General features: G+C 40.0%; 2 protein-coding genes across 7 annotated transcripts in view; one reads left to right on the top strand and one right to left on the bottom strand.

Annotated features, from left to right (window-relative positions):
• CENPP (centromere protein P) overlaps positions 1 to 13,957 on the bottom strand; it is a 319,800-nt gene that overhangs the window by 87,857 nt on the left and 217,986 nt on the right. The gene's annotated exons all lie outside the window — the stretch shown is intronic.
• ECM2 (extracellular matrix protein 2) overlaps positions 1 to 13,957 on the top strand; it is a 39,501-nt gene that overhangs the window by 1,653 nt on the left and 23,891 nt on the right. For all 4 annotated transcript variants that reach the window (XM_073352351.2, XM_073352349.2, XM_073352352.2 and 1 more), the window contains exon 2: positions 5,818 to 6,136. In XM_073352351.2, the coding sequence (XP_073208452.2) occupies positions 5,842 to 6,136 (295 nt within the window). In that variant the 5' untranslated portion in view covers positions 5,818 to 5,841. The remainder of the gene's footprint in view (positions 1 to 5,817; positions 6,137 to 13,957) is intronic.

Genomic DNA, 13,957 nt, shown 5'->3' with positions numbered 1-13,957 from the left:
TGGACAGTCAAAAGAATGCAAGTCAATTACAAATCACAAAGAAAATTAGGCTGCTTGTCCTTTGTCACATCTGCAATGTTAGGTATCAGGAAATAAGCAAGCTTTGAAAAAGGCACCAGTTAGGATATTTAATGAGTTTCTGTGTGTTGGCATGTTCATTAACATTTGTTTCTCATAAGAAAAAGGTACTAACATTCAGTGCCACAGCGCATACAGCATAATGAAGGGTGTAAATCTAGTAATCAAAAAAGGCACTTAGGTATAATAAATCCTGGATTCTGTTCACAACTCTGCCACTAGTTCTGTATATGAGCTTGAGTGAGACATGTAACCTCACTATACCTCAGTTTACCCATCTGTAAAATAGGAATAACGCATACCTACTTAATTAATGTTTGTTAAAGTATTCATACAGCTTCAGATGAAAGTAGCTAAACAAAGATTATTATTATAAAGAGGTAAGTACAAATTTACTGTTCTAAAACTTATTTACTACTAACTTCCTGTAAAAAAACAAAATATGAAAATTCTGCTATGAGTAGCACGAAAAACATGGAAGCCACCCGTCAAAGTTCCCTACCCACTCTGAACTCTAGAGTACAGATGTGGGGACCCGCATGAAAGACCCTCTAAACTTATTTTTACCAGCTTAGGTTAAAAACTTTTCAAAGGCACAAACTTTGCCTTGTTTTTGAACAGTATGCTGCCACCACCAAGTGATTTAGACAAACAATAGGGAAAGGACTACTTGGAGTCCCTATTTCCCCACAATATTCCCCCAAGCCCTTACACCCCCTTTCCTGGGGAGGCTTGAGAATAAACAAGATGAGCACAACCCCCTTGGATTTTTAAGACCCCAAAAATCCAATCAGATTCTTAAAAATCAGAGCTTTATTAGAAGAACAAAAAAAGATAAGAGAACAACTCTGTAAGATTAGAATGGAAGATAATCTTACAGGCAGTCAAATTCAAACATAGAGAATCCCTCTTGGCAAAACCTTAAGTTACAAAAAGACACAAAAACAGAAATACACATTTCCTTCAGCACAGCGAATTTACAAGCCAAAACAAAAAAAACCTAATGCATTTTTTAGCTAGATTACTTACTAACTTTACAGGAGTTGAAGGGCTTTCATCCTTGATCTGTTCCCGGCAAAGGTATTATACAGACAGACAAAAGCCTTCCCCCCCCCTTCCAGATTTGAAAGTATCTTGTCCCCACATTGGTCATTTTGGGTCAGGTGCCAGCGTGGTTACCTTAGCTTCTTAACCCTTTACAGGTGAGAGGATTTTGCCTTTGGCCAGGAGGGATTTTATAGCACTGTATACAGAAAGGTGGTTACACTTCCCTTTATATTTATGATACCACCATATGCTTTGTATCAAGAAAAGGAAAACTTGGCAAACCTGCAGTATGAAAATGACCTGACACATTAGCAGAAAAAAAAATCATGGTGATTAAAAAACTGTTTTAAGATCAAGAAACTGAGACAACATCTTACAACTATCTATGCACCAATATAAAGGCATTATTTGAAAGGGGATGTGCTGACTTCATTTCACTAAATTACAGCAATTGCTAACTTGTTATTCATCTATCAAGGATGGTCACTCAGACTTAGTGACATCCTCTAACTCAGTATTATTTACAATTACACGCATTATGTATACAGTCAACATCAGAAACCAAAATCTAGTTTAAGACAGAGGACTATTAAAATCACAGAAAATACAGGTTTTTGTGGGTGCTTCATGTTATAAGAACTAGAGTATGAAAATTTAATGCCCACGCATTTGTACTGTAAATATGGGATTATGGCTTCCAGTTTTTGTACTAGAGAACAGATCTAAATTTCTTACGCTCTGACATTGCTTGCATGACAAGCATGACATCTTGGGTCAATCTCATCACTAATACTGTGCAAACACAAAAAAAATCACAGCTATTTCCTAGAAATATTTTTGATTAAATGGATACCTAAAAAGACATCAACTACTTAACTTTACCTTTCCTAATATTAAATGTACTAGATGTCTTCTATTTCAGCATTTTAAATGGATGTTGCTACTGTAATTTGTGAAACTGTAAATATTAAAAGGAACTTCATTTTTGCCTCAGTTGTTGGGATCCCAAAATATTGCCACTTTGAATTCTGTTTTAAATGAAGTCTAGTTCAGGTGAAAAAATTATTCTAGCTCCTAGGGCAGAGGTCCCCAAACTATGGGGCGTATCCCCACTAGAGAGAGCACAGAGGAACGTTGGGGGGGCATGGCAGGGCCCAGACCTACCCCCAGCCTTGGCCCCTGACCGTGGCCTGGCCACGGCTTCCACTCCCAGCTCTGATCCCAGACCTACTTCCTGCCTCGGCCCCTGGCTGTGGCTCTGTTCCAGCCCCAGCTGCGACCCCAGCCTCAGCCCCCTTGCCCCTGTCCGCACCTGCCTCCCCAAGCAGTGGCCCCACTCCTGTCTCCCAGTGAGGGGGGTGTGTGCAGACCGGAATAAGGAGGGGCATGACCGTGAAAAGTTTGGGGACCACTGTCCTAGGGTTATACAACACTTTCTCTTAAGGCCATGACTAATACTCAAAAGATTCTGGACACTTAACAGAATTTAACTAAAAATTTAATTTACAAGAACAAAAGGTCAGTATGGCTAAGGAAAGCTAGTGCCAGAACAAAATCCCTCACAACATCTCTCCAAAACACAAATAAAGCCCTACCGCACTATCATAATCTATTATTTGCTAAGCTCTAATGAGCTCAGTGCTTTACAAGGCACAAAGATAAATACAAACCCTGCTTGAAGAGCTTAGAAAAGAAAGGAAAGTACTTGCTTTAAGCCTCTCTTGGAAGAATGCCACAGATTTAGTCTAGTCTATAAAGATGGCGGGTTATAGCCCACGAAAGCTTATGCCCAAATAAATTTGTTAGTCTCTAAGGTGCCACAAGGACTCCTCGTTGTTTTTTTTAAAGATGGTGAGGTGTATTCCAAATCACAAGTCCTCATCAGAGAAGGTCCCATTTTCTCATCTTTGTAGGATAATAATGTTAGCATCTACAAGATTGTCACAACAAGTCAGAGGACAAAAGCTGGTGAAATACTTGTCATAAGTACCTCTTTTTGGAGTGCATTCCACACTTGAAAAACAGCTGTGTGACATGCTTGCTGTATTCCAGAAAATGCTGGAATCATGTCTAGTGGGGTTTTTTTTAACCCTGCTTGTTGGTGACAGTAAACATAATTTGATGACTGGTTCAGTGTACTAACTCCAAAAATACAACAAAGAGTCTGGTAGCACCTTAAAGACTAACAGATTTATTTGGGCATAAGCTTTCGTGGGTAAAACGCCACTTCTTCAGTAACTCCATGATCTAGCTATTTTGAGATGTGTTTTTAATAGCGTAGGGAACAACTCAATATGGAACAATCCTTTTAGATTATAGCCCTTGTGTTCTTCACTAAAGATGATTTGGGACACAACAGAAAGAAGTGGATTTGCCAATGTGTGAAGAAACCATCATTCCTGAGTTGCAGAGGTCAGGCAGCCATAAGCAACAGTGGTGGTCAAGGGTTGGAGAAAGCATTCCTTTAATTACAGCCATCAATGAACTCTTGTCTGCTGCCTGGGCTGGAGGCACGATTTGTATCTAACAGAAAACTAACAATTATCATTCTGACAATACAATGAACTACTACCATAAACTTAAATCTAGCCCCAAATGTACCGCCAGTTACTTATTAGATGAGCAGTGAACATGTATTTGAGTGGTATGAATCTGGAAATCTGTTCCATATTCAGGAAGGGATTTCCAGATCCATGCTGCCTGAACACAGTATCCCTGTATCCAGGGCTATATTTGAATTCAAGTGTACTGCTCAACTACAGAGAGTCAAAATTACAAGACTGGTTAGAGAGCTCTGTCATTACAGACTTTATCCAACAGATTGAATTGTCCATGCCAACCTGCCATTTTGGGATATGAGAGCAATCCAGGGTGGATAAAAATCAATGATTAAAATTTTTTTTAAATTGATTTTTTAAATTTAAATAGGATTTTTTTAATAAAATACTTTTTGAGGAAAAACCTATCTAAATATAGTTTTAATTAAGATATATCTTTGAGCTATATGTCTCATCATGGAATAGGGATCATAAATTCTAATTCTATAGTATGAGACAATATATTCATGTAATGCTTAAGAAAAGTTCTGTAAATGAATGTCAATAGTTCATCGATTAGGGACCCAATCTTATGGGGTTCCAGGGGCTTCTGTATAGATTATTTAGGTTAATCTTTCTACCTACCCAATGGGACTCAGTGCTCAGTCTAGAAGATACCATCAGAGATGCTTAGTTTTACAGTTCTCAAACTGTGGATTTGTGTCTCCAGAGATAACATGCTTGTTAACAGCAAAAATGTTTTTAAATAAATAAATAGAGGTTAGAAGTAACAGACCTCAACCCTATTGTCCCTCTGCAAATTTATGTACAGAGTCAATCCCGTACCTCTCTCTAAAAGTGCAAAGTTTCAAAAAGTTCAATAAATAGAAGAATGTTGGGGGTGGAACAGATCTGGACAAAGAGAAGAAGTCTAGAGATAAATGTGAGAAGGGAGGGACAGGCAGTAGAAACAAAAGTGAAACTGTTTGAGCAGCATATTCCAGAAGTCTTGAGGTCTTTCTGAGTGTAGCCTTCATTGATTTGAGATCTACCATACCATTCTCTCACTAGAAAGGAAAACCTACAATGGCAGCAGGCCATAAAAGAGAATCAGTTTGGGAATAAGAACCATTCAAGAAATATATGTTTGTTGATGATGTTTTAAAGAAAGTCACACCAGTCAACTGGTGGAATTCACTTAAGCACTTGGATTCAGAGACTGTTGAAGTGATAATCTCACTTTTAACAGCAGTAACTTCTTCTGACAGTGTAGAAAGAATATTTTCTTCCTTTGGACTAATTCATTCCAAACTGAGAAATCATTTGGGACCTGAAAAAGTAGGAAAGCTGGTTTTTCTTTTCCAGGTGATGAACAAACAGGAAAATGAAGGTGAAGATGACTGAGTTAGCTGCAGAAGCCAATATTTTAAGTTTCTTATGTTGATCTGGCTGACATAGTCAATTTAATTTTTTTTTAATATTTCATTTCACTATTTTCATTTAACTATTTTATTTTAACAAAAACAAACCTGATTTCAAAAAACTTGAATGTTTAACTAAATTCAAAAATTCATATGCTTGTTTTGCTAAAATATTATACCTTTGCTGTTGAAGAAAAAAATCCAGAATACATAACTTTGTTGTTTTAGATAAATAAAACAATTTAAATGTCTGTCTGGTGATGTTCTCCTCCTAATACATCATGGCAAGAAAATCCTCCAAATATTAACGATTAACCTGTTGAATTGGAGACAGTTCACCTCCCAATGACTTCATAAATATCTGCTTCAATTACCTTTGGTAAATGAAATAACCAAACAATCATTCATTTTCTGATATAGCTGTAAAACTAGTCTGAAAAGTTTTTAAAATAAATCACTTAAAAATGTATAGTGTGTACCTTCTAAAAATGAAACCTACATCTATCTCTAAGTTGTGAAGAATATGTATTAAGGTTATAACAACCAACAAGAATGCACTTTTATGTAGAAATCTATGATTAAATCAAGTCTTCCTGACCAGTGATTTAAATCATGATTTAAACCAAATCCACCCTGGAGCAGTCTAAGCATTTTCTGAAAACTGTGTTTTAAACTTGCATTACATGACATATACTATAAAAAGCTGTATCTATATCTCACTTTTTCTTTTTTAGGGCACTGCTTGTGAAGAGAAAAACATGCAGACTGCATCTTTGCTTTATTATTTCCTGCTTGTCTGTTGGTGTATTGATTTTGTTGAAAATCAAACAAATGGAATTCCTAGGCGGCAAAGAAGGAGAATGCGCTATAGAGGATCAAGAAAGGGTTCCTCAGCAAACCACAGACCAAACAGACAACCACAGATTAAGACTTCAACTACTGTTGCTGTAGTACCAAGCGTTCCCCTTATTAATATTGATGATGGCATTACAGAAGTATTTGACTCTCTTATAGGTTTGAGTGGACATGAATCCAGTTACAGTGTCTTACCAGGTAAGAAGAAAACAATGATGTTTTGCATTTTACCTCTATACTTAGAAACCCTCCTCACTGTAGGCCACACTTTTCCTTTGCTTTAAAAGAAATTCATGCAACTGTAACTTTAAATTACACACACACACACACACTCTCTCTCTCTCTCTCATTCAATGGTAAAAAGTGATGTGAATGAAGAGTTAAGATGATATGTAGAGTTGAGCAAAACTCAAACGTCTGCAAACCAGAAAATTCAGTTAAAGTTGCCTGTGCAAACTTAACTCTGCTCTCTCTCAGCAATGCCCCAATATGCTCCATTAACACACACACCTCTTTACTCTGCCAACCCCACAGCTGCTGAAATGTACAAGTGCTTTATCTCCTTTTACAACCCATTCACATTCACCCACAGGATACTATCTAACACTATTAAAGGACAAAAAGGTTGCCCACACCATCTTCCCTCTACCTTCTTTAAGCAATATCTTAATATGCACATACTAGTTCTCAGCACTACTAGATTCAGGAGGTTCCAGATCCTAGTATACACCCACACAATTAGCCAACTCCCCAGAAAGAATACCACATGTACACAATTTAAAAACCATTTCACAGCCTTTTACAACAACCTTACACTTACTCACAGGACACCATCTCACTTTCATTAACCATCACTAAAGCATCAGAATCTTTTCATATTCCACCTCACTTCTGAAAATATCCTTTATAATAAAAGCACTATACCCTTCTATTGACATAACCTACACAATTCTGCATAGAAATTATGCATGTTGCATCCTGAAGGTACACATGCACTTCTTCCCTTTTCTCACACAACAAGAGGGTAGAAAACAGATGTCCTCATATCACAGTCACACCTCTGTCACACTCCTCAAAGTAATCCATAGATGTTGCAAACACACCTCTACCAAGCACAGCTAACTACCGCATCCACCATTCAGTACAGTTAAACCCCTGTGCCCTGCTAATTATAGAATGTACACAATTCTGCACTGAAATGATGTATAGTGGATTCTGAAGATATACATGCAGCTCTTCCCTTTTTCAACACACATCAGAGGGTGCAAAAAATAGACCTCTTATCATAATCACTGCTGTCACAAACCACAAAGTAATCCATAGACATCCTCACCTCACAAACACACTTCTACCAAACAGGCCCAACTACGGCCTTGAACATTTAATGTAGGTACACCTAATACACTGACCGCACCTGGAGTATATCCAAATAATTTCCAATGATTATTAGCCAGCCCCAGGGGAACAGAGGGAAGATGGGGTTCAATGGTACACTGGCAGATCTGCAGGGTGAAGGACGGTTAGGGTTCACTAGAAGAGCTGGTTGGGGTTCAGAGGGGTTGGGGTGCACTGGTAGAGCTGGGGGGTTAGGGTGCAGTAGGTGCCCTGGCAGCACTGTGGGATGTAGGGCTTTTTTAGACTCATAGACTTTAAGGCCAGAAGGGACCATCATGATCATCTAGTCTGACCACTTGCTCATTGCAGGCTGCAGAACCTCCCCACCACTCTGGCAATTGGTCCATAACCTTTGGCTGAGTTACTGAAGTCTTCAGCGAATCTACCATTTATTCTCATTCAAACCAGCAAGTGACTCATACTTCCCACTGCAGAGGAAGGTGAAAAAACCCCAGGGTCTCTGCCAAGCTGACCTGGGGAAAAATTCCTTTCCAACCTTAAATATGGCAGTTAGATCCTGAGCAAATGGGCAAGACCAACCAGCCAGACCCCTGGGAAAGAATTCTCTGTAGTAACTTGGAGCCTTTCCCATCTAATGTCCCACTTCTGGCCACTGGAGATATTTGCTAATAACAGACAGAGAGGGGCCGTATGCCAGTGTAGACAACCTGATCATACCATCCCCTCCATAAATGTATCAAGCTCAGATTTAAAACAAGTTAGATTTTTTGCCCCCACTACTCCCTCCCCTTGGAAGGCTGTTCCAGAACTTCACCCATCCGAAGGTTAAAAACCTTCAGCTAATTTGAAGTCTGAACTTGTTGATGGCCAGTTTATATCCATTTGTTCTTGTGATAACATTGGCTCTTAACTTAAATAACACTTCCTCTCCCTCCCTGGTGTTTATCCCTCTGATGAATTTATAGAGAGCAATCATGTCTCCCCTCAGCCTTCATTTTGTTAGGCTAACCAAGCCCAGCTCCTTAAGTCTCCTCTCATAAGGAAGGTTCTCCATTCCTCTGATGATCCTGGTAGCTCTTTTCTGCACCTGTTGGGATGCACTGGCAGCACTGGGGGTGTAAGAAGGTTGAGGTTCAGGGTGGTTGGGGTTCATTGCAGGGCAGCTGGGAAGTGCAGGGGGATGGGGAAGCCAGTTTGGTGTGCATGGGTGGAGCTGTGGTGTATAGGGTAGTTGGTGTGTACTGGCACATGTGATGCAGGGTGGTTGGGATGCACCGGAAGAGCTGTGGGGTGCAGAGGGGTCGGAATGCACTGGCAGAGCTGAGGAGCAGGGGTTTGGAGTGCACTGGCAGAGCTGTGGGGGTCAGACAGGTTGGGAGGCACTGCAAGAGCTGGGTTGTTGCCGTGCAGGAAGGTTGAGGTACATTCACAGAGCTGAGGGTGCAGTGGGGTTGGAGTGCACTGGCAGAGCTGAGGGGTACCAAGCCTCCCTCACGCCTGAGCCCCCAATCTATCTCGCTTCCCCTACCATCCATCCCCATTTGTCCCCCCACCCAATCAACTCCCTCCCCTTGCAACAGCCCCAAACCCCTCTTTCCTATTCCTCCAATCACCTGCTCCCCTAACACACCTCTCCTCCCAGGAAGAATTCACGTACCTATTTTCTACCTCGAAATATTTTGATTACATTCCCCCCAAAATAAAATTGCCACATGTGGACTCTCAAATTAGGAACATCCAGTGATTCAGTCCAAAACTTCTTTTGTTTTAGGAGGAGGTTTGTCATTAACCTATCCTTAGATATGTTAGTGGAATGGGGAGTTCAGAGCCTTCAAGAGGTCTGCTACTCATCCAATCATTAGTACTTCTCAGTTTAACAGTACAAAACACCAAAAGGAAACTTTTTTGGAGGGACCCTGTAACTCAGGAACCCATTGGTTAAATAATCCCAATTTGGATCACTAACACCATATAATGCTCTCATAAGGCACATCAAATTTCAAAGCAAGCCAATTAACAGTTCAGATTTTAGAGCACTTACAAGATTTAAGCTTTAAAGCATATAAAATAGCAGGAAAGGAAACCTTCCAGACATTTTTCAGTATCGGCACATCAAAAACGTACATTTTGTAATACCATTCTCAGTTTGGGTCCCTCAAAGATTTAGTGGCTGCCATGCACTACCTTGCATAAAACTTGACAGATTGAGACCATTTTGACCTGCATCATAATAATGGTTTTATCTCTAACTCTGGGCAAAAAAAAAAAAAAACCCACCTAGAAATTTTTTTAAAACTTTTTTTTTTCTGAGCATATATCTTTGGAACCCTGGCTCAAATGACACCCTCCTGAGGCACACCAGTTTCAAAGAAATCCAACTAAGCATGACAATTTTAGAGGACTTAGAAAGGTTGATCTTTAAATAGATGTCATGAGCCAACCTTAACTATAGTGGCATTTATATATATGCATATAAACCTTAATGTTAGGCAATACTACCAACACCCCCTCTAACAGACACACCTACTTAAATAAAAAAAATAAAAGTTTTATAATCCTAATTACTGCAGTACTTTTTTTTTTTTATAATTTACTGTGTTTAGTTCATTAAACTTGTTAATGACAATCATTTCTGCATGTCTATGTCTATAAGTCTCAGAGGTTTTTTGTTTTTTTTTACCACATAAGAGTAATATTTTCTGTAATTTTCCACACACTGACTGCACTTTACCTAATACATTTTTTCCCTTAGCCTCACTAATGTTTTCATAACCTCAAAATATCCAGTAGCTTTTAAGGTCATGTAATAATGTTCATAGCTCCTTTCTTAACATATCTGGTAAGTCAATTAATGGCTGCTCACTGGTGCCCTAATGGCAATAGCATCAGTGATACTCAAGACCACTTCAGATATTTTCCCAAATGTTAAAAACCTTAATACTTAAAATATTCCTTGAACTAAGTGTTTTGGGTATACTCTGATTTGTTTTCTTAATAAAATAAATTAATAGCTCTGAGATAATGGCTCTAAATCTCAAAAGATTATTAGAAATGATACTCCATGTCAGATATGTTATCAGTGGAAAGACTGAGCCTCACAAGCATACAAAACACATTCTTAAGAGACAAGATCACCAATCTCAGTCCATATTTATAATCTGGTGATTTTTAAAAGAAGCTGAATATAATGACACAGAAAGAGAAAAATCTTGATACTGTATAAAAATATTGCATGTTATTTCAGGGTCTACTTACTGATACTTTAATCTAGAGCATCATGCCTGTCTAGAAATTCTCCATACTAAAAATAATTTTGTAATTTGGAGCAGAGGGACTTGCTGCCTTAGGGAACTAATAATGAAGTATTTCACCTATGTTCATTAAAATCAGACCCAAATCATAATAATCTGATGCTTGTTTGGTGGACTATGTGAATTAAATTAGTGGTCTCTATCCAGGTCCTAGAAAAACATTACAAAAATCACTACCACAGTCTGCATATCCAAAAGTACTAGTTCACATTATGAAAATTTTCTGTGTCTTACAGGATGTGTTGCATACCCAGAGAACTTTTGAAACCTTCTTGTGACTTAAATGGCAGAAAAAAATTTTATTCACATTTTCTAGAACAATTCACTTTTGGTTTGGACCTTTTTTCAGACTAAACTAACCATCTCAAAACAAGCTTGAAAATAGGAGGTTTTAATGGAAAGGCTGACAAAACTCTGACTGTAGTAATTTCAGTGGGTGCTAATATAATGCATTCATAATGATACTACTTACATGAAACCTTTCATTTGAAAACATTCTTTAAATAGAAGAAAAACCACATAAATAGCATCTACTCTATTTAAGCAATTCTCATCTTTCTGTCAGAGACCATCAGTCATGTTGAAATAATGCGCGGTTTCCTTCACCCCCAGTTCTGTCCATTTCTGTTTATCTAGACTTTTACCCAAAAGTTGAGGAAAAGCCACTGGTTTTATTTTAGTCGTAATGCAATACTGGAGTTGCACCATATTTCCAAAGATTGAAAGTCCTGTGCTTAGCTGCCAAAGATTTCAACCACAAGGTATTATTCCGTCTAGTTTTTAAAGTTCAAAATTTTAGTTAAGATCAGATTTGGAAGTGTCTATTAAATAATAGACCTGCTATAAATTCTGCTTCAGCAGCAGAAAAAAATCTTACATTTCTGTTGCTCCAAAGCACCCCCAGATCTTACTCTCCTAAATGATTACTCTCCTCACCTCGCTCTTGCATAACACCAATTAAAGACCATTTCTATTAATTTAAACACATGCATGAAAAGGAATGGACACAAATAGAATATCAATAATAGTAATCAGCTATCTGCATTCCTTTGTGTTTAAGATCATGTACACAGAGATGAAATAAGTAAGTAAAATGTTTCTTTACCTGTAAGGCAACTTTCCAGTCTCGTTTCTTGTTTATGGGCTAAGTCCTGTCTGTTATGTAGGTAAGTGTAATGGGAGGTACAGTGTTGCACTATTTAAGGGTGTGCAGTCTTTCCTACTCCTTGCATTGCTGGTCCTGTATGGTGTGTGGATAAGAGAGGCAGTGAGGGCCATAGTTCAACCTCCTCTCTGCCCCCTATGGAATATCATGAATCCCTGAGGAACTAAGGATGAGGTACAGGGACTGCAATTCTGCCTGGTCCTTATACAGGTCAAGCAAGAGGAGAAAAAGTTACTTGCTCCCGAGTTAGCACTGAGCACATGCAAAATGGCTAGGCGGATTTTGTCCCTATATGTATAACACCGCCCTTTAAGAAATTTGAATTTAAACAGAAAGCAATATTAATAATTGAATATATACATCTGCAGAAAGAAGCCAAATCCTGACTCATTTCTTACCTAGTTTTCATTCAGACAAAACTTTCCTTGTCCTCAGATATTGTCAAATAACAAAAACAAAAGAGAAATTTTGAAGAAAAGCAGAGATATTTCCAGCTCAGATAGGATATATGCTACTTTGGAGCTGCTGGGTTTTGTTTTTTTTCAGGGCCAAGTGTACTGTTCTTTGAGTTTCCTTTGAAGATGTGATAAATGAAAGGTGGGGGGTAGCTCCCTTTTATGGACACCCAGCCAGCCAGTTAGCTATAAATCCTTCTTGGTAGTAGTTCTGTACTTGCTTTACTTGTAAATTATGTAAAACTATGGCCCGTGGGCCATACTCTGCCCAGCCCTTGAGCTCCTGGACGGGGAGGCTAGCCCCTGGCCCCACCCCTGCTGTCTCCCCTTCCCCGCAACCTCAGCTTGTTGTGCCACCAGTGCTCTGGGCAGCGGGGCTTCGAGCTCCTGCTGGGCAGTATGGCAGCGTGGCTGGCTCCAGCCGGGCAACACAGCTGCCAGTCCTGGTGCTCTGAGTGGCATGGTAAGGGGGCGGGGAGCAGGGGGTTGGATATGGGGCAGGGAGTCCAAGGGGGCAGGCGGGGGACAGGGAGAAGGGGTTGGTTGGATGGGGCGGAGGTTCGGGGAGGCCAGTCAGGGGATGGGGAATGGGGGGGTTGGATAGGCATGGGAGTCCTGCGGGGCCTGTCAGGGGCGGGGGTGTGGATAGGGGTTGGGGCAGTCAGGGGATAAGGAGCAGAGGGAGCTGGATAGGGGGTAGGGTCCCAGGGGGGTGGTCCCAGGAGGGGGCGGTCAGGGGACAGGGAGAAGGGGGGTTGGGGATTCTGAGGGGGGCAGTCAGGGGGCGGGAAGTGGGAAAGGGCAGATAGGGGGCGGGGATCAGGATGTTTGGGGTGGCAAAGCCTTCCCTACCCGGCCCTCCATACAGTTTTGGAACCCCGATGTGGCCCTCAAGCCAAAAAGTTTGCTCACCACCACGGTAAACGGTTAAAAAGTCACCCTGCATAGGTAAAAGGAAGGGAGGGGCACCTGACCAAAGGGCCAATGGGAAGGCTAGAACTTTTGAAAATTGGGAAAAAAACTTCCCCTTTGTCTGTCTGTGTTGTTCTCCCGGAGAGCAGAGACAGGGCTGGAACTATGCTGTAAAAAGCTTTGGGCCAGGTATGATGGATCACCAGATAATATCTAGAAACTACTCATTTGAAACCCCAGATATGTAAGTAGATTAGGAAACGTCTTGGAAGACATGATTAGGTTTATCTCTTATTTCTTTATGGCTTGTGGACTCTTCTGTGCTAACCCCAGGTGCTTTTGTTTTGCTTGTAATCTTTAAGCTGGACCTCTAGAGAGCTATCTTGTTACTTAATCCTTGTAATTGTTTTTTTTTTTTAAATCTAGCAAAAAGCCTAAGTTCCAAATGTATTTCCTTTCTTTTTGTTTTTAATAAAATTTACCTTTTTTTAGAACAGGATTGGATTTTTGTATCCTAAGAGGTTTGTGTATATAGACTCAAGGACTATCAGAGTTGGAAGGGGCCTCAGGAGATCATCTAGTCCAACCCCCTGCTCAAAGCAGGCACAATCCCCAATTTTTTTTCCCCCCAGATCCTAAATGGCCCCCTCAAGGATTAAACTCACAGCCCTGGGTTTAGCAGGCCAATGCTCAAACCACTTAGCTATCGTTGTTTAATTAGCTGTTAGAAAACAAAGGAAATCAGCTGTTGTCTTCTCAGCTCTTCTCTGAAGGGAGTGTGAAAGGGCTTGAGGATACCCCACAAGAAGGAATTCCTGGG

This window comes from Lepidochelys kempii, chromosome 7 (assembly GCF_965140285.1).
Source record: "Lepidochelys kempii isolate rLepKem1 chromosome 7, rLepKem1.hap1, whole genome shotgun sequence".
Lineage (NCBI taxonomy): Eukaryota > Metazoa > Chordata > Testudines > Cheloniidae > Lepidochelys > Lepidochelys kempii.
The sequence above is the reverse complement of the archived record's forward strand: the minus strand, read 5'-3'. Positions and strand labels throughout refer to the sequence as shown.